General features: G+C 39.8%; 1 protein-coding gene across 1 annotated transcript; it reads left to right on the forward strand.

Moving 5' to 3' along the window:
* Positions 1 to 5894: 5894 nt before the first annotated feature.
* On the forward strand, positions 5895 to 27417 carry OPN3 (opsin 3; the record flags this gene model as incomplete). Its single annotated transcript, XM_082305672.1, has 4 exons — positions 5895 to 6246; positions 21937 to 22256; positions 23374 to 23625; positions 27154 to 27417. 4 exons carry the CDS (start codon positions 5895 to 5897, stop codon positions 27415 to 27417), a joined length of 1188 nt encoding a protein of 395 aa, XP_082161798.1.

Here is a 27417-nt window from a genome sequence, read left to right on the forward strand (position 1 = left end):
AGTAAGTCTACAGTAGCATTAACTGAATGAAAAGCATTTTCTTTCCTGTCTCCCTGACTGATACTGTGGAAAGCATTGGATATGGAATATGGCAGAGTTAATGTTTATTCAGAAGGCAAACCTCTCAACAAACCTCTTCTTACTACATAATCACATTGGTCTCAATTATTGGATATTCTCAGACCGGTACAATGTTAATGATACTCTGTAAAGGTACAAATAACAGCTACAGCAAGGTCATTGCAGGATTGGCAGCTCATTTGAAAAAACAATAATTGTCAATCTTAATCTCAAGAACTATCAGAAGTCTATGAAATTCTATGCTAGTTTTACAATTCTGACCATGTTGTTTGACAGCACATAACAAATAACCCAAAGCTACTGCAGAAGATAAACCAGCAAAACGTGATAGGTCTTTCCTGCCTCTAGCGGGTTGCCAGTCACCCTTTCTGGTAGTCTCATTCAAAGACAAATTGTCCTCAAGTGAAATGATGGTTCAGAATAGCCCAAAGAAAACACAGTAGATCTAAAATGGCCTTAGTAGTCCTTAAAGATGCTCTGGCACATAAGAGACTTTGGTTCTGACTCTGATTTTGGTCCAGATCAAGCCCAGCCATTAAAAAAAACCTCAGTCCCTGAAGCTGCCTTCTTTTGAAGAACTAAGCTACCTTTCCTTTGCTATTTCATCCTTTTAAATATTCCCTTAAGCCTGGCTGTGTTTGCAGATGAATCAGGATAGAGCTGCTGGAGTTCAGAGCAGCTGAACTCTCTGACTGATATGGGGCTGGGCAAGTCAACCCTTCATTAATTTTAGCAATGTAAAAATTAAAGTTCTCCTATGAAACAGTGTTGAAGGGGTGCTATCAAGTTCACATTTACATGAGCTCACTCTCTTTTCTGCTGACTTCATTCTTCACTTTGCTTTTGCCATATTATCATCCCACAAACAGTATCACACTCCTTACTATAAAGTGCATTTGCTCTTCTGTGTTACTAACAACAGCTGAAATGACTAAGTGATAACTTTAAAAATTATATTTCCTATTCACTATTTATTGATTGGTATGTTGGACTCTGGAAAATGACAACAGGCCAGTGAGTTTGTAATCGCTTTCGCTTCATGTTTGCCACACTAACAAGAAGCTGCAGCATAGTGATGAAGTCCTATCAAAGGTTATTCGTTTAAAATAAACAATTTATATCACAACCGAATTTCACAGGGTTATTGTTGCAAAACCTGGTGTTACTGGTCTTACATTGGTTTTACAATGTTAGTGTTTAGGGTTCAAGCTGCCCTAACAGCTGTGTTTATACATCCAAGGGAGGTATGACGTCAGCAGGTATAAGTATATATCACCACTTGTTTTAATCTACTTAGCAAGAAAGAGGTGCCACAGAGGCATCAATATGCATCTGCCACCTGAGCATGTACCACAGCCCCACACAGGTTCGTATAGCCAAGATGAAGTTCCTCTCACCTAACATAACCATCTAAAAGTTAATCATTCAACTGACCTTATATGTCAGTCAATAATAATAAACAACTTCAGAGAGTGATTCATCTTACTGGTCTTACGTGCTTAACTTTTAAATATGTTATTTAGGTGAGATAAATCACACTTGCAGCTAGTACAGCTATTTGTACGCGTGCCAGGTATACTAGAGCTCAGATGTCATGGTACATGCTGCAGCCAACTTCCAGCTCTAGCACAGATGTTCTGACAGCATCCTGTCACCTCCCAGGATTGTCCATTTGGGTCCTCTCCCTGCTGCAAACACTTGTGTTTGCTTCAGTGAATCATGTTTGAGCCAAACACTTTTCTCAGTCCAGAATATTCTCAGATTCTTGCAACTTTTCCACTTAGCCTGCTTTATGATTTAAAGCTCACATCCCAATATGGGCTAGATTATATAGCTAGGATTACAAATTCTGCAAGATCAAGCCCTAATTTTGAACTTTTGCCATTAGACTTGTGCATTTTTTTCCTTATGTATTGCATTATCAACAGGTGTAGATCTATATTAAAAGCCCTGTTTTAAAGTGAAGTGCTTGGGAAAAGATGAAAGGTTTCTTCTGTCCATAAACTCTCCCTTGCTCTATAGATATACGCTGCAGCTATATATAGATACAGTGAATAATCACTTGGCTTTCATCTGCCTTTAAGGCTAAAGAATAGCAAAGAGAACATGTAAGAAAACAAATGCCAGGAGAAGGCTGTAAAAATCCAAATTAAAAAGCTGAAGCCAGGTAGCTAGATTTTTTTGGGGGGTGGTGGTGTTTTGTTTTGTTTTCTTTTCTTTTCTTTTAGAGGAATGCAGTCTGGCTGTCTACCATGGCCTTTGAAATAATAAGTTTACAAAGTTCAAAACAGGAAGCAAAACCCCAGCATCATCTGATTCCAGAAACAAATGTACTGAGTACGGACAAAAGGTTCTCTTCTCTTTTCTGCTCACTCTCTGCTTGTCAGGAAAGAGCCTGTGACTTGAAAGGCATGCTAGCAAAATATAGAGAAGAAAGAAGAGAGGAAATGAGTGAAAACAACATATAAGTGAATGAACAAATGGGAAATGAAACAGGTCTCTTAAATGCCTTAAAACACTCTTTTTCCACCCCACAATGTTCTCACTGCAAAAGCCCTGACATTTTTGATGGCATGGTTAGAACTGGGGGTCATGGTTTGTGGTTTGTATTTCTAGACAAGGTTAGAGAGTAGCAGAGACTTTGACACTTTATTTACTCTGCTTCAGATTCCTCAGCTCTAACATGTGAGTGACACTTGATGCTCTGATGTCCTGAAACATTTCAAATTACTAAATACAGCAAAGGCAAGGAACCTTTAAAGGGAGTCCCAGACATCTGCAGACTTTCCAGTTGTGAATTATTATTTCCATAGCTAGATTTAAGGTTTTTCTTATACATCTGTAAGCATATATCTACACACATATACATGTCGGTCACCTGAAAATTTACAGCCAATGCATTCCATGTAAATACAATACCATGTAAATTGTGCATAACAGACAACACATTAAAAGGACTGTTGCAGAAGTGATCTAGGAGTTTCAAGGACTGTTTTTATTGTACAGGACTGGGGACCTTGTATTCCAGCTTCTTGTTCTACTGGTTTAGTCCCATGAGCTCAGCTACATATATATTTAGTACTTCGAGTTGAGATACGCTTCCAGTAAGCCACACGCGTACACTTCCAGAAATGCAAATACTGGGTTGTGGTTTCTCCTTTCATGCAATGGTAAAAGTAAAGGTAAAATCCTTTTTGCAGCACTTCCATTAATACGCATGCATGTTTGATGACCAGGGTATGGTTCAAATATAAAATAGTGCAAACATGAAGCATTGCAAAGCACATGTCTGGGTTTCTTAAATGTTTCAGCTTTTTAATTGTGTGAAAAGTTAGAAAAGGATTGGCCAATGAATTAATTAGATTATCAAAACCATAGCTGCATTGGCTCTATAAAACGGGTGCCAAACTAGAATTAGAAGTCAGGGTTCTCTTCCCAGCTTTGCCTTTGACCTGATGATACAATAACACAACATTTCTTTTTGTTGTGCCTCATATGAATAATTACAGCGCATGGAAGACAAATGGAACTCTGCTCATGAAATATTCAAGATCATTTGAATAATGTTAGCAATTTGACAATATTAATAATGTGATCATCATCAAATCAAGCATTGAAGAGACCGCATATTTATGTGTCTATTTAATTTTGCTATGAAAAATCCCAAACCAGGAATTCTGAGATATGATCTTTGTAAAATGTAATTTATGGGTTATCTTTCTCTTATTTTCTAGAACTTCAAAAGACATCTAGGGGGAGTATTTTTGACAGGTGCTGTAGTGAAAAACTACTTAGAAACCCTGAGTATATAATGGAATCTGCCAATGGAGAGTATGTTGGATGGACATGTACTACTCACTAAATTACAATTCTCCCCTGGTCCTCCTTACCAGCTTTTCACTCCTTTCATTTTGCAGGGATAAAAAATGTACACAATTAAGATTTTCCTTTAAAGGCAGAAGATAGAGATGTCTTCTTCTCAGTGAGGTGTACCATTAATTTGGCCCAGCCATGTCTTATTGTTAGACTTTCACCATGCAGCAAGTGGTCCTAAACCAACCCATGACTGCATATTGACATAATATTTTTGCAGATGGTCTGTCATACACAGGTAAATCTCTCTTACAGACAAGGAAAGCTAAAAAATTATGTCTTCCCTAAAGCCCAAGCTGAAGTACTAGTAGTCTGTTACGGGAAATTTTGGAAGGTCATGTGCTCTATTAATCCAGCTTTTAGGGGGAAAAAATATAATTGATTTGAGAAGGGGAGCTGCTCCTGCTGCCTTTGTAATGAGAAAAAAATAGAAGACCAGTGATGAAGAAACAGATTGAACTAGCTTTTTAAAGTTCGTTTCAGTTATGAATTAAATCATACTTGATGGATTTGAAAACATGGATTGTAAATAAAGTTAACATTTATAACACTAGTTACTTTAGCTGGTGTTTTATTCTTCTGACCCGTGACTTTCCCTATTCCTAACCCTTGTGTTACAGCAGTAGTTTGTCATATAAAATTGCCATGACAAGCCCATAATTTGTATATAGATATATGTTTTGAAAGACAACAAGTCAACCTCAGCTACCCACGTTTTCAGTCCCAGTCTACAAGGAATCACACCCTCAGTCTAACCCTTTTAATACCACTATGTGTATAAGAAGAGGGGAAAAAAAACAGGTATTGTTTGCCAAGACACATTTCCATGAAAATTCTGTTGCTTCCACAGCTGACATTTATTTTTTTTTTTTTATCTAAACTAAGAATAGATCTAAACTGAAAGTTTTATTTGGGTCCTTGTGAAGGCTGTCACACATCAGCACATATGTGGGTCAGCTAGTAAAGCTAACAAACTAGAGGTCTTCCTGTGAGGAAGACTGATGTTTGGTCTGGCCAGGTGTCTTAGGCCCAAAGCCATGCTGAACCAAAATCACTGTGATACATTCAGGGATAGATTGGATTTGGAGACAGTACAGCTGCCCTAGCACAGCTGGAGGTCAGTACAACACCCTGACTAAAACCAGCTAGAGCTGTACACAGGCAGCCTGGGCATTCCTGTACTGTTTTCACAAAACACACACTGGAGACAAAGGTATAAAAACAGGTGACTTCATGGTGTGAACTTTGGTATCTTACTTGCTCCGTGGCTGGCAAAAAGGTGCTCACTTGCACAATGAGTTTGCCTGGGTCATTACGCTGCCGGTCGCTTTGTGAGGATGCAACTACTAGAGCCACCCCTGAGCACTGTGGGGAAGCGCCTTAGAAGAAACTATCGCCATAGCAGGAGGTTTCATTGGCAGGATATCTGGATAAGAAGTCTAAATATCAGTTCAGCAGTTTCTACCTCTTCCTCGAGCAGGGCGCTGAGGCGGCCTGCCCGAACGCGGCTCCCCAGAGGGAAGCGCAGCTGAAGGCAGCCGTACCGAGCCAAAACGCACGGAGGATTTTAATGAGAATGAGGAGGAGGAGGAGGAGGAGACAGCCGCGTCCCAGTCATGACCAGGCTGCTCACCGCAGCAAGTGAGCGGGCGAGGTGAGGTATTTGTTGAGAAGGAGCTATGCAGCACTCACACAGGCGTTGCGTGGCGGCAAGGAGGCGTTCGCAGGGTTTATGCCGCCGGGAGCAACGCCCTGACCGCCCGGCCCGGGCAGGGCCCGCCCTAGGGCAGGCAAGGGCGAGGGCGCGCCCTCCGTGGGCGGGAAGGCGGAGGGGGCTCCTCCTCCTCCTTCCCCTGCCCTCATTAGCGGTCCGCCGTGGGGCTAGGGATGGGCGGAAAGGCTTAGCCCTGCTCCGGCCGGGCCCCGGCAGGCTATGAGCCATGCACTCGGGGAACAGCACGGGCACGACGAGCCGCCCGGAGCCCGCGGCGGCGGAGCAGGAGGTGCCGGGCGAGCGGCCCCTCTTCAGCGCCGGCACCTACGAGCTGCTGGCGCTGCTCGTCGCCACCATCGGCATGCTGGGCTTGTGCAACAACTTGCTGGTGCTGGTGCTCTACTACAAGTTCAAGCGGCTCCGCACGCCCACCAACCTCTTCCTCGTCAACATCAGCCTCAGCGACCTGCTGGTGTCCGTCTTCGGCGTCAGCCTTACCTTCATGTCCTGCCTGAGGAGCCGCTGGGTGTGGGACGCCGCCGGCTGCGTCTGGGACGGCTTCAGCAACAGCCTCTTCGGTGGGTGACGGGGCCACGGTCGCCTCACGTCCCCTCCCTGTCCCGCCGGGTCCCTCCTCTCGGCTGCCGTCGCCCTCCTCGCCCGCTCCTCCTCGGGGCTCCCGCGCCCGGTCCCCCCTCCCCACCTGTCCCCAGCGGTCACGCACCCCTGCCCCAACCGTCGTCTCCTGCCCTCCCTCAAGCGACCGCCGCGTCCCTCGCAGCGTCCTCCCGGGAGTTTCTTCCCTTGATCGGCGCTTCGTCGCATTTCGGTTACCGCCGCCCGCCCTCCCTGGCGGGGCGGGAGGAGGCCCTTTCCCCGCCGGGGGAACCGGTGCGGCGGGCGAGGGGGAGCCGGTGCGGCGGCTCGCAGGGCCCGGGGTCCCCCTCCCGGCGGTGCCGCACGGCAGAGTTCTGGTAAGAAAGTCGACAGTGCTGAGCAAAACGATCCGGAGCAAACAGTAAATTCGTCGGGAATCTGTTTCTCGGCCTCCCGCACTTACCGGCGTGACGGGAAACTTATGGAAACAGACAGCAGTCTTGTTAAAGGGGGTCTCCGAGTTGACCGAGTGCCGCGCAGGCTTCATGAGCATAAAAGATTGTGTTTTATACGGGGAAGCGCTGCGGTCCGTGGGTGAGAGGCAGGTACGGCCCTGGCTGTAGGGTCAGCGGCGTCCCGCCTCGGTGGAAGAGGTGGAAACCTGGCCGCGCCCTGTGGCAGTGCCCCCCGCCCCGAGGGCTGCAGCCTCCCCGTGCCCGGGCCTGTCTGTCTATAGAGCTACCCGGCCTGTGGCAATGCCTTGAGTTTCTTTAGCCGTATGTGGCATTCAAGTACTATCTTTCAGTCATAACGGTGTCACAGGTGGTGTTTGGGAAACCACTGATTCTAGTGAAACGGTATTTTTAATGCTGCAGAATTGGAATATTATTTCTATTTCTAAAAGCTGTAAGCTCTTTACTGTTTTCTTGAAATTCATACCTAACCTTTACAGAAGTCTGCAAACAAATAGGATGCAGTCCAGCTATGTACGTGCAGTCTGTTAGAAGAAATATAGCTTTGCTTTTACTGACAAAGGATGCTGTAAAAGAACAGGATTGTGTTTCTAATGGGGAAAGTAAGTGTTTGGCTAATCAGTAACCAAACTTAAAGCTCACATCAGATTCTCTTTTCTGGCAGAGGTGTATAAATTGGAGATGGATCACTGCACACACGCATGCACAGCGTGTGTGCGCTGGAAATTTGCTTTAATAAGTCAAATTGAAGTCTCTCGTAAGCTTTGCACCTTTCCTGCCTAAATCTTTGTTTCACATGGTGCTACAGTATGCCTTTGGTGGGCTGCTGGGATGAGGGTGCGTGGTTCCTCATGATTGATTTGACTGCTGCTGCATAGTACAATAAGAATCTTGTGTCTTGGAAGCTGTAGTGGATGCAGGATGTAGTTAGACATTTGTGCATGGTTTGGTATTGCATGATTTCTGCAGTGCACAGCTCTCAGACACTTGTTTCCTAGTGTTATCAGGCAAAGTACTAAAGAACACAGCTAAAATAAGGCTGTCCATATCACTTAGCTGGTTCAAACACTTGAGAAACTCAAGGGTCTGTCAACCAGGTTCTGCTGGGCAGCTGAACACTAAGCTTGCACAGGAGAAGTGAAGAATAGTTAGTTTTATGTATTATACTTACTATTTTTGATGAAGGCATTTTGCTTATGGGGTCAAAAAATAGGATGAGTAGTACAGGTAGTATAAAAAACAGACTATAATCATCTCTTACCATCTTCCAAAGATGGAACAAATAGGAACAATGAGCCATAAACTGGCAAGCAAAATGCTTGATCACATGTAATTTTTTTTTTCATTTCTATTCTTTTGAGGTGTGCTACATAATTTGTCGCTATAAATGTATTCAGTGTTGATGCTTTCCTGCATGCCTTTATTAAATAAACTTGTTCATAAGGAAAGGTAGGCAAATTCATGGGCCTTATCTACAGAGTGGTTCAGCTAGCATCACTAGCTTGCAAAATTACATCTTCCTGTGCTTGATCATATTATTTTCCTCTTTCGTAGTGTGTTTCAGTAGGAAGGATTTTTTTCAATGATGTATTAGAAAAGTGTGTGTTTGTGTGTAGTCTGTTATATAGAAGTAGAGAGTAAATGCACAACTTGTAAATTCAGGCATTGAATATTCCTGAATACTTTTGTTCAGCTGCTATGTAAAGTAATAGAAAGTATTTAACTTGACTATTATAATTTGACACTAACCAAATAAGGTTATATCTAATCTTAAGCTTTCCTTTTGTATATAGTATTGTTTTCATATTCTCGGCTGGAAACAGAAAGATTGTTCTTTTGTGTTTGTGAAGATAAGTGGTTCCCCACATAATTGAGTAGGATAGCAGGGGCATGTCAATACTGAGGGGAAAAAAAAGAATTATGCCCTGCAGGTAGCATCACACTTTGTTTTCCATCTGGACTATTGCCACCACAGCTTCTATTTTCATTTTGTAATACGTCCATGAAGAGAGCAGTGATTTGAAGGTTTTTTGATATTTTTTCATCTTTTTTTTTTCTTTCCTGGTGGTGGTGAAGATACTGATCACAGATTTCATTCAGAGTAACCAGGTATTATATTTATAAAGACACTTCTCTAGTGTGTATAAAACCCCAAGTCAGCTATTATCTTGGGGTGGTGGTGGTGGGGAAGGTGATGTAATGAAGTCTTGTATGCGTATTACTTAGCAGTGATTCTTCAAAGTGTAACATTTCTTCCCCTGCCTGCCCCCCTGAACTTTGGGAATAAAAAGTACATTCATTGATCAGAAGATATACAAAATTGGCAACTTTTAAAAAGTGAGATCCTCATTAACTAAGTGGAGTAGTTACAACTTTGCAGTTTTCAATTGCTCACTAAACCAGAGTGACCTAATAAAGACATTTCTAGAATAAAGTGAGGGTAGTTCTGGTACCATGGATGTAGAGTCTATTAAATCATAACAGATACTGTGAGGTTACTGTTGTATTTGCTGGATTGGACCCAGCCCAGCTCATTTTACATTAGACAACCAAAACCTGTTTGTTTAAAGATATGTCATTACATTCTTGAGTATGAACTTGGACATTCCGATGTGAGCTTTCTGTACCAGCCCTTCAGGTCCAACGGCTGTTCAATTTTAAGTTCAAATAAGAGAATCCTTATGTAATTTTTTTTTTTTTTTTTTTCTTGGAAGAACAGCCTCTAAGCCCCAATACTTAGTGTAAGCTGTCTTCTGCATTTGTTGACCTATAAATGAGAGGTTGTCCTGACCATAAACAAGTTTGGGACACATGATTAAAGCTGCTTTTTTAAAAAAAAATATGATTTTTGCTTTAAATTCGGAGTTAATTCTCAACAAATTTTGAAAATCAGATTTTTCAAATTACTGTAGTTAATAATCAAGAATCACTTTCAGAATCATGATCATGCAGCTTTATTTTAAATTGTCACATGTGTTGTTACGAGGTTTTGTTCATACTCTTTTGAAAGCCAAGATCAAAGTATTTCTGTTTTCCTCTTAAGAATGTCAATACGATTAAATACACGGGTGGAATGTGTGCTTAAAATAAACTGGTAGCATCTGCATTTTCAGAAATATTTGTTATGTAATCATGACGACATCCCCCCCCCCCCAAAAAAAAAAAAAAAAAAGAGCCCTCTCTACACTTCTCCTAGGAATTTTGGGTTGGAGAATCTGAAAATTTCCTATGTAAAAGTGCTTCTCATTTTATCAGCCAGTCTAGCAGTTTGGAGGCACATGAGGTCCAGAACTTAGACACTGTAAGCACACTTCTATGTTCTGAAAGCTGTCGGTTGAGAAGGCGGCAACAGAACTACAGATTGTCTGTCTAGGGATAAATGGCTATTTTTTGTGTTCCTTACAGTAGTCTGTTTTTTCATTATCATAACTGTATCATTAGGCAAGCCCGCGTAGTAATATCTGCTTCTTGTGTTGTACAGCTCATACTTGCTGTTTGTGCTACTGCTGGCTATTTTTTCTGGGTCTTGAAAGCTTTTCATTGAGCCTTTAGAATGTGCAGAGGTTTGCTTGCTAGAGTGCAAAACTGATTATTTTGACTGCTGAACATCTGTCCTTGTCACACAAGTAACAATCCCAATTTTCTTTTACTTACTAGATTCTGAAGTCAAGATACAGTTTAGGTATGTATGTCTTCAACAGAGGCCATGAAAAGAGCTTCTCTTTACCACTACAAAGCCATTCTCAGCGCTCCATATACTAGTGTGGGGAAAACAACATAGCTCAGATGACTAACTGACAAGTCTTAGTCTAAGCTTTGATGATGTGCTTGTCCGTCTTAGACAGTAATCCCCATTTAATTTAGTTATACTGAGTTCCAGTATTTATTTTTTAACAGGTGGTGTATCCTGATGGAATATGACAGCTACTTCAATTAAGTGATGTATTTAAACCGTGACGGTTACCTTTCCATGTAGATGTGCAGTCAGCTCGATACTGGTACTACTGAGCCTGCCACCCTCTCCTTATATAAAAGCTTGTAACTTTTTCCCTGTCAGTAGTCAACCAAGTTGCAAGTAGTAGAGATCTGCGTAATCCCTTTATCCGATTTAGTAGTACCACTCATACCTGGGAGGTTTACTGTCTACCACTGAGAGCATAGGTTTTTGGGTATAATTGCTAGAGAAGCCACCTGGCAGCTAAACATACCCAAATGTCTTCGCTAACGGACATGGATATCCTCTTACCTGAAGCAAGAATTTGTTTGTAGAATACAGGCTCAGGGCATAATAATCTTGATGGGCATTGGCTGGCTTTTCACGAACAGACAAACAAGATTTTTTTTTTTTAAATGACAGTGACTGTTGCAGTACTTGATATGCACAAGAGAAGTTTGTATCCTGCCCATCCACAGGCAGTGGATGTTGGCTTTAATGCCTTCTGTACATGAGATTAGGCCCTGAGGGTTCAGAATTAAGCTAGTCTGATCATGTGGAACGTACATACGTACCTGTCAAGCATATATCACTTCAGCTACAAGTAATGGCAACTAAACCATCTGCCAGTAGTGTTGTTCTAACACTTTCTGATATGTTTAATTGAGCAAGGGAAGAAAGGAGTGGAAAAAACTGATTGATAACAGGAATCATCTTGAGGAAAAGGAACCAAAATTGTGTATCTGAGGCCATCTCTTGACAGAAGATTACATAGTAAAGGTGTACTCTGGAGTAGGTGTTATATTATTAAACCTTATCTGTTTGTGATTGAAAGGCAAGCATTAGTAAAGTGTGATTAGAGACCTCTGTCTTTCCTAACTGTAAGCTGTTCTTGTAAGGGTAAAAATGACACTGCCAGCTTTTAATGTCAGATTAATAGAAAGTAATAGGAGCCTTCTGGACAAGTCACCATTGGTATAGAGCAGCTAGATTTTGATGAGCTACCAAGCAAATGTTGAGATCCAGGTGCATATTCTGTTCCAGTAATGTGAACTGGAGGACGGGAAAATTGGTAAGCAGTTTTACAGACTGTACTTTCCTGTGAAAAGCAGCAGAGTGTACAACTGAGGGAGAATCTCTTTGCTGAGAAAGAAAGGATACAATTATGAAAGGTTATGTTATGTATTTGTTTTAAGGCAAGCTGATTGCTCCCCTCCCTATTTGCATCCCCCTTCAATACTGAGGTAAGGATTAATTGCCCAAGAATGTCCTGTGGACGTCGCTTCAGTTACAGCCTATTTTAAAACAAAACAAAAACATTTATCTGTATATAATTATTAGCTACTTCATCTAAGGCTCTTCTCTGCACACTGGAAGAATGATGCCCTGTGCTACCCTCTTGCATTACCAATGTAGGTTATATGCACTGATTTAATCTCACTAAAAGCGTTTTCTATGGTTACTCGTCAGACGGTTTTAGGATCTTGTGTTACAGACAGCTGGAGACTCAGTCAGCATGCTTTCAGCTTTAGCAATTTTTAGGTGAATTAATCACTTGCAGGACTGAACATGGAAGAGGTGATTAATTCCACTGTAGTTTTATAGGAGAAGTGTATATAAAACATACTTGAAGTCTGTTGTGTCTAGGAGAAAGATTTTCATCTACCTAGATTTGATTGTGGATGCTAAAATTTGTTGAAAGATTAGAAGTGATACATAGCTGTCACCTAAAACATATTATAACATCTAATCGCTGAATTCAAATAGGTATGTATTAAGTAATGCAAAACTACAGAGTGCAGTGTCTTGCCATGGACAAGAAGTTGCTTCTACTCAATTGCTGCTGTTTACCTTTTCAAATGTGAAGGAGGTGAGGAGGGATTGCAGAAGAGTGGCTTTCCCCTCTGATTAGGTATGCAAAATAGTAATTCAGCACTTGCATATAGGTCAAGGATTAATTGATATGGAAAATAATATGCCCTTCAACAGAAGTCTTGATCTGTCTCAGAGTTGAATGTAATTTGCTACATCATGCTGTAGTTGCTCTGTAGAGATGCACAGTCTTCAGGAATATGTATCTGATACCCCCTCCGTCCAAATTACAAGCCAAGTTTGCAGGGAGTGGTGCAGTGTAGCAAGCAATGCAAGTTAAGTTTTATTTTGCATGGAGAGGGCTGAAGCAATTGTGGTTGTTGGAACTATTTGAAACTAACACTTTTGTTCTGAGGGGCACTGCATTATTTTGTTCTAATTGGGGATTATAAAGGCAGAATACACACATAGTATGGGACAACACACTGCAGATGTGGTTTGCATTCTTCTCCCTGATGATCAATACTGCAGCTTGAAGTATTTCATGATGTGTCAAGACTAAAATGACTCCTGGAAAACCCAGAGTACAGAAGAAAAAGAATATCACGAGACATAATCAAACCAACACCAAATGTAGTATTTCACTAGGAAAATAATAAGAGAGAGGCAAAAATAAGAATATTATTTCAAAAAAACCCAAACAACAAGAAATAGCTTATCATTTCTCTCTGATTCTGAGTGGCTGGCTACTGGAGAAGAGCTGCAACGTAGGAATTGCATGCTACTGGCTTAAACAAGAAGACACTTTTGCTACTTTTGACCTATGCAGTTTAAATGAGAATGACCCCATTCATGCTAGCGTAATTGGCCAGATTTAATTGGAGCTAAAACTAGCATCTGTAGTTCCTCAACACAAAGACTGTTTATAATCAGTACTCATGGGTAGGAGTATTCTCTGAGATGAAAAACTACAGATCAGACAAGCATTATTTGTAAACGTTGAGCAGTCAAGTCTTTCAGAAAGTTAGAAAGACTGATTTGCTATTAAAGTAAATCAACCCTCAGAATTGGGCCTTAATCTTGAATCAAAATACATAAATCTCAAGTATCTCAAGAAGCTTTAAGCATAATAAAATTTGTTTCAGGTAAAAACTAAAGTTGTTTTGAAATGCATATTTTTTTGAAGGGAGTAAAAGTAATGAATTCCCATATTTGCCTCTCCCTTGCTTGAAGAAAAGTGCAGGTTCTCGTTTCAGGGGGATAATATCCAAACAATAGCCGCAATGGCTTTCTGTAACACACTTTTTTAATCGGCACATATTTCATCATATCAAAATATGCAGCTCACTCAGAATGAAATATAAATCATTTCCAGAAAAGCTGCTTGGGGGGTGTGGAGGAAGTAAAATTCAGTGCTTTCCTCTGTGCTAGGCCACAAAAAGTCAATTGTACATGGGAGATGAATGGAGCCGTCCACATGCATAAAAAACATATAAGGTAGTCGGAAGCAGTGCAAGAACATGGATGATGTGAATACAGACAAAAAAGGTGAGGTTCTTCCAGGTGAGAACTGCCACCAAAGTGTATGGCATTATGCAAAGCACTGCATTTCTGTGGGGAGAGCACAAGCAGCCTTGCATCTGTGTGCTTTTGGCAAATCTCTGCCAAGAGTTGGCTTAAATCAAGTAACACTGTTATGTTCTGTAGTTACCATGGACATTATAACCTGCTGTTTACCAGCCAACCAAAAGTGACCCAAAAATCAATGTATTTTGATTGGTGGGGATGGGAGGGAGAAGATGGAGTCCTCTGTACCTTAAAATTGCTTGAAACCGAAGATTCATGATTGCTTCATAGGGGCTGTAATAGACAAATTTATTGAAAAACTGGCACCAGAAAGAGGCATGTAGAAGTAATGACAGACATATCTCAATCAGCATATGTATTAGATGTTTCAGCCCATTTGTCCAAGGATAATGAAACCTGTATTCTCACTTCTTTAGTGGTAGCTGTGACTTGAGATCCTTTGTGGTCATAGACTTGCCTTTCAGTTTGATTTCTGAGCACACAAAGAAGAAAATAAGTGGTTGTACTTGCTACTGCCGTGTATTCCCATCCTTTCCCACTAAAATGTGTGATATGAAAGAAGGTGTTCATAGGCAGCAGGATTGAAAAAGAAATAGCGAAGATGGAGAAATATAGAGGACAAGCCAGGCTTAGGTAAGTGGGGAGATATGACAGGAATGCCTTTGAAAACAGACTTCAGAGACTCTTTGAGAAAGTGACAGACGTTCTACTTATGTGAGATTTTTTTTCTGTGTGTGTATGTTTACTTTAGGTAATGCCATGTGTAGGGTTCCTTTCTTTCCCTGTTGTATCAGCTAAAAATTTTGAGAGTCAGCTCCTGCTGCCCCACAAGGGTATGGCACCATGCAGAAAGTGCCAGCTCAGTGCTGTGGGGGAGTTGTGGCATCAGGCCAAACATTACATACCTGAAGGATATTCCATCTGCTTAACATGTGAAATACCCAGGACCTAGCATTGCAAAGAGATGATCCATACTAGAGTATCTCATATGAAAGAGAATCTGTGAAGTCTGCTGACTTAGCCAGCATAAAGCTCAATATCAGATGTATGCAACCATTCATCATGAGATAACATTGAGGACAACATGCAACCACCATCTTCTCCCTCTTCCCCTTCCTCAGAGAGCTTCAACCTCACAGGATATGGAATCTCATAAATTGCTTAATTTCATAGCATGATACCATCAATACTAAGGATAGTTACTACAGTGTCACCAGGTACATGCTTACCAGCCTCTGTGCTTTATTTAGCATATGAGTAGTTAAAGAACGTTTACACCTGTTCTTTAGTGTTAAAAGTTCTGGGATTGTTTTGAAGCTTGATACCACAGTTAGTCAACACTGAGAAATCAATGTTAAGAATTAATCCATATGGGGGAGAGGGGGAGAAACAGCTGTATTTTGCTGCGCGAAATCCATAACAAGAAGGTTATGTTTTTCACTCTTGTTAGCAAGTTGTTTTCAACTCTTGTCTATAGTGTAGAATTCCAGTTGCTAGTACAAATTAAAACCTTGGTTTTACTTCTGTTTTAACATGAATTAACTAACTGAGGTTAGCAACATGTATTTATTTTTACAGTAGAAACAAACTTTCAAGTTTCTTTGTAATTTTTGATCTGAATATGCAACTATGACTGGAAGAAGATAAATTAATATGTACCATTACTGCTCAAATTTCCCTAGAAGTTCGATGAGTAGACGAAAGTAGGGTATAGCAAGCAAGACCATTTTTTCCTCTAATTTAAAAATGAATCTGTCATCCAAACTAAATTAAGATCTTTATGGAGGCTTGCATAGTGTTTGAAAATCAAGGTAGCTACAGGTGTATGTTATCCATAATTGTTTTTAAATATAGGTTATGCCAAGAAGGCTTAATGACCACATAAAAAGCAGAGGATCTTTAATGCCCAGCATAGATATCCCATCACCTCCAGCAAATGGACTGTTAACAGGTGGTTCAACCAGTTCAGCATCATATTTCAGATGCACGTCTTATTGAGATGAATTTAATATGTTTATCCAAACCACAAATAGCCAGTGCTTTTCATTGCTTTGTATGCAATCCTGCACTTAAGTCCCTTAACTGTCATCATCTTACCATTCCCTCCATCCTTCCTGATATAAGGATTTAGTGTTAATATTGGGCAAAGATATGGAACTGTGAACTGGCCATAAAGAGTGACCCGTTAGGATGCAAGATAAACATTATGATAAAACAATGTTTCAAAAGAAGAAATCACTAACAGTGGAAAGATGATTAAAAGACGCTGAAGTGGAGCATAATATAGAAAACGAAGATCTCTAGAATGAAATAAATCTGAAAATTTTAGGTTAAAATCCAAAGTGAATAATGGATGAAGTCCTTATGTACAGAGGCTTCATTAGTGTTTAATATGAATTTTGCTTGCATGAAGACTTCAGGATTCCCTCGTGAACTCTTTGCAGTGAACCATAATAAACTTCACTCAGCCTTCTCTATAGCATCATTGACACTTGCTGGGAAAAATGTGGACAACAAGCAAATACACACTACATCTAATGAAACTATGATGCAAAGGTGGATTTTTCTGTACTTATTTCAAGTTTTAACTGCGTATCTGAAACTAGTTTTATGCTTCTACTCGTGATCATAGAATCTCAAGGTTGGAAAAGACCCTCAAGATCATCAATTCCAACCGTTAACCTATCACTGCCAAGTCCACCACTAAACCATGTCCTCGAGCACCACGTCTACCCGTCTTTTAAATACCTCCAGGGATGGAGACTCAACCACTTCCCTGGGCAGCCTGTTCCAGTGCCTGACTGCCCTTTCAGTGAAGAAGTTTTTCCTAATATCCAACCTAAACTTCCCCTGGCGCAGCTTGAGGCTGTTTCCTCTTGTCCTATCACTTGTTACTAGGGAGAAGAGACCGACCCGCACCTCGCTACAACCTCCTTTCAGGTAGTTGTAGAGAGCAATAAGGTCTCCCCTCAGCCTCCTCTTCTCCAGGCTAAACAACCCCAGCTCCCTCAGCCGCTCCTCATAAGACTTGTGCTCTAGAGCCTTCACCAGCTTCATTGCTCTTCCTTGCAGAACAAAACACATCAATCTAGAGGATTAGCTTTTATGGAAATTATTTTGGTATAACAGCTTTGGTTTCAAGGGCAAACTGATAAGCATGTACATTACAAGCTTATTTGCTCTTGATTCAAAAACTGTTTTCTTTCAAAAACTATTTTCTTTAAAGATGGAAAATCTGATTAAAAACTGACTTCTAGACCTCTGCAGATAAGTCTGCTAGGGACAGGAATTTATTAGAAGCAGGATCTTTAAAAAATGAGCCCTTAAATCCATTTGTGGGTGACTTCAAAATGAATGACTTCTTCCTGAACCCTGTGAACTATACATCCAGATAACCCTTGTGAAAAGCTCTGGCTTACTTCGTGAAAACTATGACTTTAGCTGTAGGTTTAACAATTACTCTGTAGATGCATCTTTAGATGTCTTTTTTTCTTTTTTCTATCTTGTAATTGGCATTAATAGGTTAATAGAGTGGATTTAATAGAATCCTTGATTACCATGAGGAAAAAAGTAACTAAATCTCAGAAGGAAATGTAACTCTTTCATTAATCATAACCAAGAGCTGTAAAGTTCCAGCAGTACTCTCTAGGATGTTGAACATATCGCAACTGCTGCTTGAAACCATCCCTTGACATCAGAGCTAATCTGCAGCTGAATTAATTTCACCTACCAAAAATGTATAAATTCTCCCTTCCCTACTTCTTATTTAATTATAATTTCCTCATTTGAGAAGAATTTTTCCATCTTTGGGATCAGTGCAGAGGAGGTACAGGTAATTACCCAAATAAGATAAAAGTAACTCATTAGATACTTTTATTATTTTGTCTTTTGCAGAAATTTGGTTGGAACTTGACAGTGCTATTAGCATATGAAAAAAAACCTGCAGACTATCAAAATGCATGTTGCACACTGACTGTGGCACGTTGAGTTTGAACAGACTTTTTTCCAAGACTTTTGCTGCTGTGAGTGTTATTAGTTCTTATCATTAAGTGTGGAGTTGGCAGGCCACATATTCCAGCTCTCGCTCCTTAGAGTTGTACAAGACCCTTGGGCATTTTCTGGTTTTATGGCTTTGCAGCTTCATAATGGAATTTGTTGCCACAAAGTGTGCACACAGAATAGCTGAAATTCCCTATAGTTGGGAAACTCAAATAACATATAAGGTTTCTAGTTGTTGCTGCAGATCATTCACAGATAATGGAAGTCAGTTCATACTTCAGTGGTCTATCCATGAGTTCTAGTTATACACGCTAATCTGTGCTGCTTCTTTCTCAAAGTTTTTGTTAGAAATATCAAATGTGCTTTGGTTGCATATTGATGCAGAATAGAAAAGATGCATAACAGGGGGGGCAAAAATTGAAATTGTTTTCTGTTCTAGTCTTGCCCTTGCCAGTACTGAAGTCCTATTGAAAAAAACGTCTGAATGCTGAGAGATGCTGTTTGTCGTTCAATTTAGCTCATTCGGTAAAAGTAGTTTATTGGTAATCCCTCATTTGAGAGTTAAAAGGTGCTTATCTGGCCATTTAAAAACATGTTTACTTAGATATGATGCACACTAGCAAGGTAGCTTCTACCTGTTGGGGACACAGAAATCTTGTTTTCTTATGAATTCCTCTGTCAGGTAGCCCACTGCAGAAGTAACAAGAACAAAACCGAAATAACTCTCTAATAGCATTATCTACAGCATCCTCCACCAGAATTAATGTGTCTCCCCGCCCCGTTATGGAATTTATGTTTCTAATACACCTTTTAAAACTCCTCTCCTTAGGGCAGGTCTCGGTATTCCTGTTCTTGTAAGTAGTTCTGCATGACATCTACCACAAATACACAGGCAGCCATGGCTCCACAGCACATGAGGGGCTTTTTGGGACAAAATTCCCTGCATTTTGTATTATCCTGCAGGGACATTTTGTTTCAAATTTCTATTTTTGTGGTTAACTACTTCAACCTCTGCTCTTACAGCTATGACCTTGTTACAGTAGAGATCCTGCATCAGAGAAGAATTTACTGTAACATGCTGTGACCTGCGTTTCTTGCCTCATGCCTACAAGCTACCACACACTTCCTGAATACCAACAGAACAGAGATTTGCATTTCAGTACATGCTGCCCAACAGGCTAATCAAGCTCCCTTTTATGGTTTGGGTAGAAAACTCAAGTATCCATTTAAAGAGCACTGGTTTCAGACTGGAAGGGGCTTGAGCTAAAACTGTTCAAAGATCTATGTGTAAGTACAAAGTTCTAGAGATATTGAGCTTCCAATGACTTCCTTGAAAATGTCAAGGACTCAGTAAATTATTGCTCCTGAACACCTGTACTTTCAACCAAGCGTGTGTGCTTTCGATTACTTTGTCATGGCCAGAATTCAGTTCTCATGTATAAAAACTGATGGGAAATATCAAGAGTACACAGGGATGTTAGTCATTGAATACCATTGTAGGTACCTTATTTATCCATCTGGTTTCCCTGAGCTTCTAGTGGGAGAGAAGGAAGGTGGTAAGGAGCAAGGGGTTAATTGAGGAATTTTGACTAATCATCCTGAGGAGCTGTTCTTTCTATCCACTGATCACAAACAAAGCCTCAGTGCACTATGTAAGCAAACTGAGCCTACAGTTGAATGATGTAAATTTCCTCCATAAACATGTCTGTGGATGATTTTAATAACCATCAGGTAAAATTTTGTAATTCCTAGTCTTTGGGCATAGAGAAATGGCAGGTGAATTTCTTGTCTTTACCTTGTGTTCAGTAAGTAGACTCCATTTCATTGTATAAAGCATTTACCTGAGCTAGTATAAGTGTACAATAGTACCTATATAATTCTGTAATTATTTTCCTGTTAAGATCTTGTTTAGATCTACATTCTTCAATCTATTTTCAGCATGTTAGGTCCTTAAAAAGGACAGGAAGGACTTCCTATCAACTTCATTTAAAAAAACCCCAACCAACGAAACCTTAAGTGTTGTGGAAACCCTCTGGTCCACATTTGCTAGTCTAATTTCTCTTTCAAGCCATAGAAACAAAATTCCTATAGCAATGACTTATACAAGAATAAAACCCACAAAACTAACTGTGAAAGTAGTCTGCCTTGCCTTCTGCATGTCCAGCAATACCTAGTTCTTTGTGATGAAGGTTTAAATATAACACTGGAAAAAAATGCATGTTTGGGGGGGAAAAAAAGAAAAGTTCATGGTTGCATTTCAGAGAGCTATGACAAGAATGTGGCATGTTTTCCTTCAGAGTGGGAAATCCTCTCTGTTAATCAAGAAAGCTCTCTAAACTCATCACCTATAAAAAGGGATCCTCTAAAACTTGCAGGATAAAGTAACTTTCTTAGAGAAATCTTAAAGCACATCCTTCTGTGAGATACTCAGTTAATAATATGCTGGTTTTGCTGATGAATGCTTTGACACAGAGTCTATGTGTTTTTCTGGATTTTGTTATTCTCAGTTGCCTTCCTAAACTCCATGTTGCTGGCGATTGAGCATGCTGTTGTTGTCTTCCTTGAATGCTTATCCTTTTTTAAAAGTGAGATCAGATATCTGTGATATCCTTTGAATGATTCTGCTGGATATAATGGTTATTCTCTTTTTGGCAGTGAAATCTGCGTGTTTAACCTTCTCACAGCTGTATAAATGCATGTTATGCCAAGTATGAACGTACTTGAAGAAATGAAACACTGTGTATGCATGACAAAATACCTGTGCTTCTTATTAGATAAAATGTACACAAATTTAGAGACAGGTACTCGTATAACCTCAGAGTACTGTGAAATACACCCTTTTGTGTTGTTTAAGAGGCTGTGTATACGAGTTTGACTGAATTGTAACAGATTTCAGGTGATTGACACATGCATGATGAGCAGATTGGTTCTTGATCATTAGATTTCACAGACCATTGAAACAGAAATCCTTATATTCTAATCAAGAAAGAATTGCCTTGACTTCATCAAATTATAAAAGTGTCTAGATAGGGTAATGCTGAGAGCTGAAAATAATCTGTGGTTTCTGTCACACATTAATAAATGTGTAGTGGGGTTGAGGTGGACAGAAAAGGAAGAGAGTACAAAAATAATTGAAATGAAGACTATGATGTTTTTATGATAGCAGCAAGACAGGAGAGGCCACTCAATATAACCCAACGTCTTCCAGATGGGACTCCTTCAGCAATGTAATACTCTGCTTCCCTAAATGTTCTGTGGAACGCAAAGACTTACGGGAAATCTCAAAAGAAGCTGGAATTCTCATAGTCATTTTGTTCACATTAAAGGTGCATTGCTATGCTTTCAGTTGTTGAAGGCTTTCTTTGACTTCAGTCTCAACTCTGAATTCCCTAGGTTTCTAACACATTTTGCTATTGCTAATTATATAATTTTTATATAGCAGCCTTTTCTTAAAAAAAAAAAAAAATTAACACCCCCCATCAAACCGCAAACAACCAAAAAACCCACAACAATTGCCAACAAAAAAAGCCCCCTTGTAGCACAATCTCTTGCTTAATGAAATAATGTTTAGGAAAAAATATTAGCTTGGTTTCTCCCCCCCCCCCCCCTTGTCCTACTTCTTGGCCATCATACATCATGGGTCAGATTCTAGCACCTTACTCTGAGTAGTTCTGAAGTTAGTGATCCTGTTTGAGTTAGTGAGTAGAGGGGTGTCACCCAAAAAGCTTATTGGTGTTAGATTCAGAATATGAGCTAGCTAATTTTGAGTTAACCTGCTAGCAAAGGAAACATTTATCAAGAGGACTTTCATCCAATTTGCAATGTTTGTGAATGATTTCATTGTTTTTCTTTTATTTTTCTTACAGGAATTGTTTCAATTATGACTCTCACTGTTCTTGCCTATGAACGCTACATTCGAGTAGTCCATGCAAAAGTGATTGACTTCTCTTGGTCTTGGCGGGCTATCACATATATCTGGCTCTATTCATTAGCCTGGACTGGAGCACCTCTTTTGGGCTGGAACAGATACACACTGGAAATTCATGGATTAGGTTGTTCAGTAGACTGGAAGTCAAAAGACCCCAATGATGCCTCCTTTGTGCTCCTTTTTTTCCTCAGCTGTCTAGTAGCACCTGTTGGGATCATGGCCTATTGCTATGGCCATATTCTATATGCAGTAAGAATGGTAAGTTGATTCAAATAAAAGACTTCTCTTAATGTAATATTTTCAGTGAAAATTGCTGATGCTGTATATTAAGCTTGGATCAGAGCCTAAATTTGCACTCTCACTTCCTAATCAAACTTTTGAATGTTTAATGTTCATCCACATCAGGGACCATTAGAAAGGATGTAAGGCTGAAGGAGAACCAACCTGGAGCTACCAAGATCTATTTGTTGTGTAGTTTTGCTGGGAGGCAGGTTAGGGAGCTGCTCATGCTCACTAATCCAGATCAGGTCCTCCCTTGAAACAGGGGGAAAAGAAGACTCTGTTTGCAGTGCTCCTGATTAAGGAACTTCCTCTCTCCTCTTTGCAACTCTTGGAGATAACCCTGTAAAACTCTTCCAAGTGGAGATTAAGCCCTGTTAAACGAGTTTTCCATGTTAAGGCAAACCCATTTTAATTCAGATCTTTAGTGGCAGAAAGTGTTAATGTTTCGTATTCTGTGGGTAACTAGTCTGGCCCGTTCAAGTTTGTGGTCAACAATACTGGCAAAACTGATAACTGTTACGGAGAACACTCACGTACATATCCCATCTTTTCCTCATTTTATGACTCACTCAGATGACACTGGGAAGCTGTTGCCTAATATTCTGCTTTAAATAGAATTTTCATAATTTCAGGATAACAAACTAAGTGGCAGAGCAGTACAGAAATCTATTAATGAAATTTTCTTCTCTCTAAATATTGATGAGACAAATCTGCAGGATTGTCTAACTAGTCAGACAAAGGACCACTAAATGTGAACTGAACTTGCTTATGCCAGTGGATGAGGGAAAGTTGGTTTTCTAAAATACTTGTAAGTGCAGCATGTTTTATTACATCACTGGATTCGTTGTTTTCCAGTAGATTTACTATTCTATTTCTCCTCAGATCGTATTTTTACAGATAATATAAGCAGGAAAAGTTTGTGAAGCATCATGCAAACTTCCAGAAGAATTATGGTTCACAAGATAAGGTGTATAGTGTCTGTGCCTAAAACTGAATTGGTGAATTAGTTATTTATAAATAAATTTGGAACTATTCAGTTTCAAGTAAAACATAGAACTATTTTACTTTATTGTTTTATCTCTTTCTTCTACAGCTTCACTGTGTGGAAGATTTCCAGACTGTTCAAGTGATCAAACTTCTAAAATATGAAAAGAAGGTGGCTAAAATGTGTTTCTTAATGATCTCCACATTCCTTATTTGTTGGATGCCCTATGCAGTGGTCTCCCTCCTGGTAACATATGGCTATAGCAACCTTGTAACTCCAACAGTAGCTATCATCCCATCTTTCTTTGCCAAGTCAAGCACTGCTTATAATCCAGTCATCTATATCTTCATGAGTAGAAAGGTAGGTACATTAAAGATTTTCTTATTTGAATAATAGTAGCCTGTGCCACAGTTGTAAAGGTTAGATCTGATTTACTTTAATATGTAAAGCCTAGATTTTTTTTTTTATTTGAACAGCTGGGGTAAATGGTAAAGATCTAGTAGAATTAAAATCCCTGATGGTACTTAAAGTACTACCCTATCAGAAATTAGATTTTAAATGTCTGAATTCACACATGAGCACTTGCATGAAAGGGAGGGGAAGCAGTGTCAAAATTTAAGTGTCTAGTTCTGTCAATTTACCTATGAAATGAATTACAACTAGAAAACTTCATCTAAATCACTCCCTTACCACAACAGAACTCCATCAGACAAAATTCAGAATATCTGGTGTTTGTTTTTTAGGAAGAAAAGTTGCCTCTGACTTTTTCCATTATGGTAGCACAAGGATTGAACAACTCGGCATACTATTTCAAATAAGTATGCTCTCAAAAAAATGAGTGACAGCCTGTTTAGGATTTTAGACAGGGCTTTGCTAAGCAAATATGTCAGTAAGATGATTCAATAATGTTAAAATACCAGGGAGCGAAACAGTTGTCTATATTCCAGTTCTGCTTAAGCCTAGAAAAGCTTCGGGAACACATGTTCCTGATATGTTACTTCTCAGGAGCTCAGCCATGAAAAACAAAGAACATTGCAAGCAAAAGTAGCTATCTATTCAGTTGGCACCTGGAAGAAAAATTTGAAAAAGAGACATATTAAAATTTTGTTTAATCTCAAGTGGCAACAAAAAGTTGTAATTTGTTATGAATTTAAAAATTTCTAAGTGTACAATATGAAAAAATTAATTTTAAAGTAGGACAATGAAACACTGTATTCTTAAAACATTTCCATTAAGTTTTTTAAGTGAACATTTGTACAAAAATTGTCACAGTCTTGCATTATTTCAGTCTTGATAAATTGGTGATTTTGGTGGAAATATGTTACACCAGTAATATTTCTCAGAGCTTTGTTGTATTCAAAGCCAGACTCTCATGTGGATGCCAGTGAAATGCTTTTTGGAGATAAATTATATACTGTAAAGAAGATATACTTACCTACGAGAAAAACAAGTTTTTATTTTTCTCTACTTCTGTAGTCCTCATTATGAAAAGTAGATGCTGATTTAATGGTGGCAACCAGCTCATTTCAGTGCTTTACAGAGCAAAGAGAGAATGGAAGTATTTGGAGTTATTAGTGGTATGTCAAATATGCGGAAACTAGAAAACTATACATCTTTCTGAATATCATCAGTATTATGAAGATAAACACTGAATGCAGTTAAGCGGTGTTGGTGAATTTATTTAGACATTAAAATAGCGTCACTATAACCCTGAACATTAAGCGTAACATGCATGTTGTCAACTTCCAAAACCAAGGTTGTATAGAGTTAAAGATATCTGGAGTTTAATAGAATCACTTGACAAAGGGTAAAGAAATACAAATGATTGCTGGAAGGATTTCCCTGGGTTTTCATTACCTTATTATAGAGATGGAATTTTCTGTGATTTCCTACACTGGTTTGCAATTGCCAGGCAGCAGCCTGGGCCAGCCAGCAGTCTGCAGGGACAAGGCAGCCAGGTTAGTGGGTCTGACCAGCCAGATGGGCAGCCAGGCAAAGGCTGCAGTGCAGGGCAAGGGTAAGTTTAAATGTTGTTCCTGTGTAAAGGCAGGAGGCCCCCAACGTGGCATCTCACAGCTCTTCCCCCACAGCTCATTTCACAGCAGGCTGATTCAAGGTTACACAGCTGCACGATATCAGAGCTGGCCTGGGTATGGGGAGCTAACAAGAATCATGTTCAAAAAGAGTATCAAAAAGAGTATGTTTCAACAGAGTGATTTTTTTTTTTTTTTAACATAGTAAGTATATAAAAGTTTATAAACTGAGTAGTTTAACCTGAAAAATATTTAGTAGGTTCTGATACCCAGAAGCAAATCAAACTGATACCAGACACAATGTCAGTAAAGTCATAGACAGGATAAAACAAATCAGCTGAACACACTTATTGGAGATGCATTGTGAAGTGCTTCTCACTCACCTCAAATTGTAGATTAAGACCAACACAATAATTTTTTTGCTCATCTTCTGGGTTATTTTGCCCTCAGAAGGAATCCTAAAACCAGTTGTTTTCTATAATATCCTTTCTCTATCTGACCTGTTCTGACATGCTTGTGCCTTCTCACTTCCATGCTACTCAGAGGTACCACATTGTCTCTCCAGTCTTCAAGGCCTCCACATGACTGTTCTCTTGTGTTTTCACATAGCACCAGGTTACCTTTCTCTATCATCTTGTAACTTTCTAGGTCCCCTTCCCAACAGGACCCATTGCCTCCCCTGTGTCAGAGTAGGATTAATTTCCTACAATAAAACCTTGTTCCAAACTGGCATGTCGGAGAGCTTCTTGCGTAATAGCTGGAAAAGCAAAGTCATTGGCCATGCAGGATAATACAGAATAATCCTGAACACAGCTAAATGGAAGGCTGTTGAGAAACATGTCCTGCTCCCTTTTCAGAGAAAAGGTGGGTTGTTTCCTCCCCTGCCCCATTTGTTGTTGGGGGGGGGTCTGTTTGTTTGTTTAGGTTTTTTAAGTCCTCTTCATACATTCCAGGCATGTCTTGCTATGGGTTATTAAAAGAAGAGGAAGCTGCCCACTTTTTTCCTGTAAAACCAGAGAATTTCCCCAAAGGATCATATCCGAGCTTTAGACAGGTGCAGACATGAACCACTGAATGAGTGCATCCTTTAACCCCCATACCTAAATGCTTTACTTTGTGAAGGGGAGACCATAATTGGAGCATTTAAAACAGCACTACTAGTGGACTTGTCATTCTGTATACTGATGTGAGCTTTCACTGAATACTTTGCATTATTTAATCACAAGGTAGAACAGACTCCCTGTATCATAAATGGCTTCTAATCAGCTGAAAGACTTCTGTTCCTTCCATATTCAATGGGAACATTTTAGTTCTGTGTTACCAACCTTTTGAAATTTTATTTTCTATCTGTGACATTCAATGCTTTTGTTAAAATTCCAGACCCTTGAGTTAGAAAGTGAAGTTTTCCTTTTAAGTATCCCTTTCCTCCCTTTGTTCCTTCCCTCTACATGCTCCTGTGAAGTGTTTCTGAGAATATTCTTTCCCTGCTAGATCAAATGTGTGATTTTTTTTGAATACTCAAAGATGGGAACAATACCTATAACACATTTCGGAGCCTAGTCCTCTTGTTTGCAGATTGTCGATTGCAGATCTTGCTGCCAGTAAAATATTAAATTGCATTTCAGTGCCCTCTACTGGCTAGGCGATCCTATTCAGCTCTTTGGTGGAGGGGGAAAAAAAGTACCCACTAAAAAGCCACCGTGTTTATTACAGCACTGAAACTAACTCATAACAAGGTGGAGATATGCAGAAATGTTATTTTGAGTCATTTACTTTACTGCTGACTTCACTGGATTGTACATGATAGTGAATGCTTAGGAAGTTGTAACTTCATTCTATTTATTCCCTCTTGCAGTTTCGACGATGCCTCTTGCAACTCCTGTGCTTTCGCCTGATGAGATTCCAGAGGACCATGAAGGAGACACCAGCAACGGGGAATGACAAACCAATACGACCAATAGTTATGTCTCAGAAAGCAGGGGACAGGCCAAAGAAGAAAGTGACTTTCAGCTCTTCCTCTATCATTTTTATTATCACCAGTGATGACACTCAGCAAATAGATGGCAACAGTAAACACAATGGGACTAAAGTAAATGTCATCCAAGTAAAGCCACTATAG

The sequence above is a fragment of the Platalea leucorodia genome (genome assembly GCF_965183815.1).
Source record: "Platalea leucorodia genome assembly, chromosome: 3".
NCBI lineage: Eukaryota > Metazoa > Chordata > Aves > Pelecaniformes > Threskiornithidae > Platalea > Platalea leucorodia.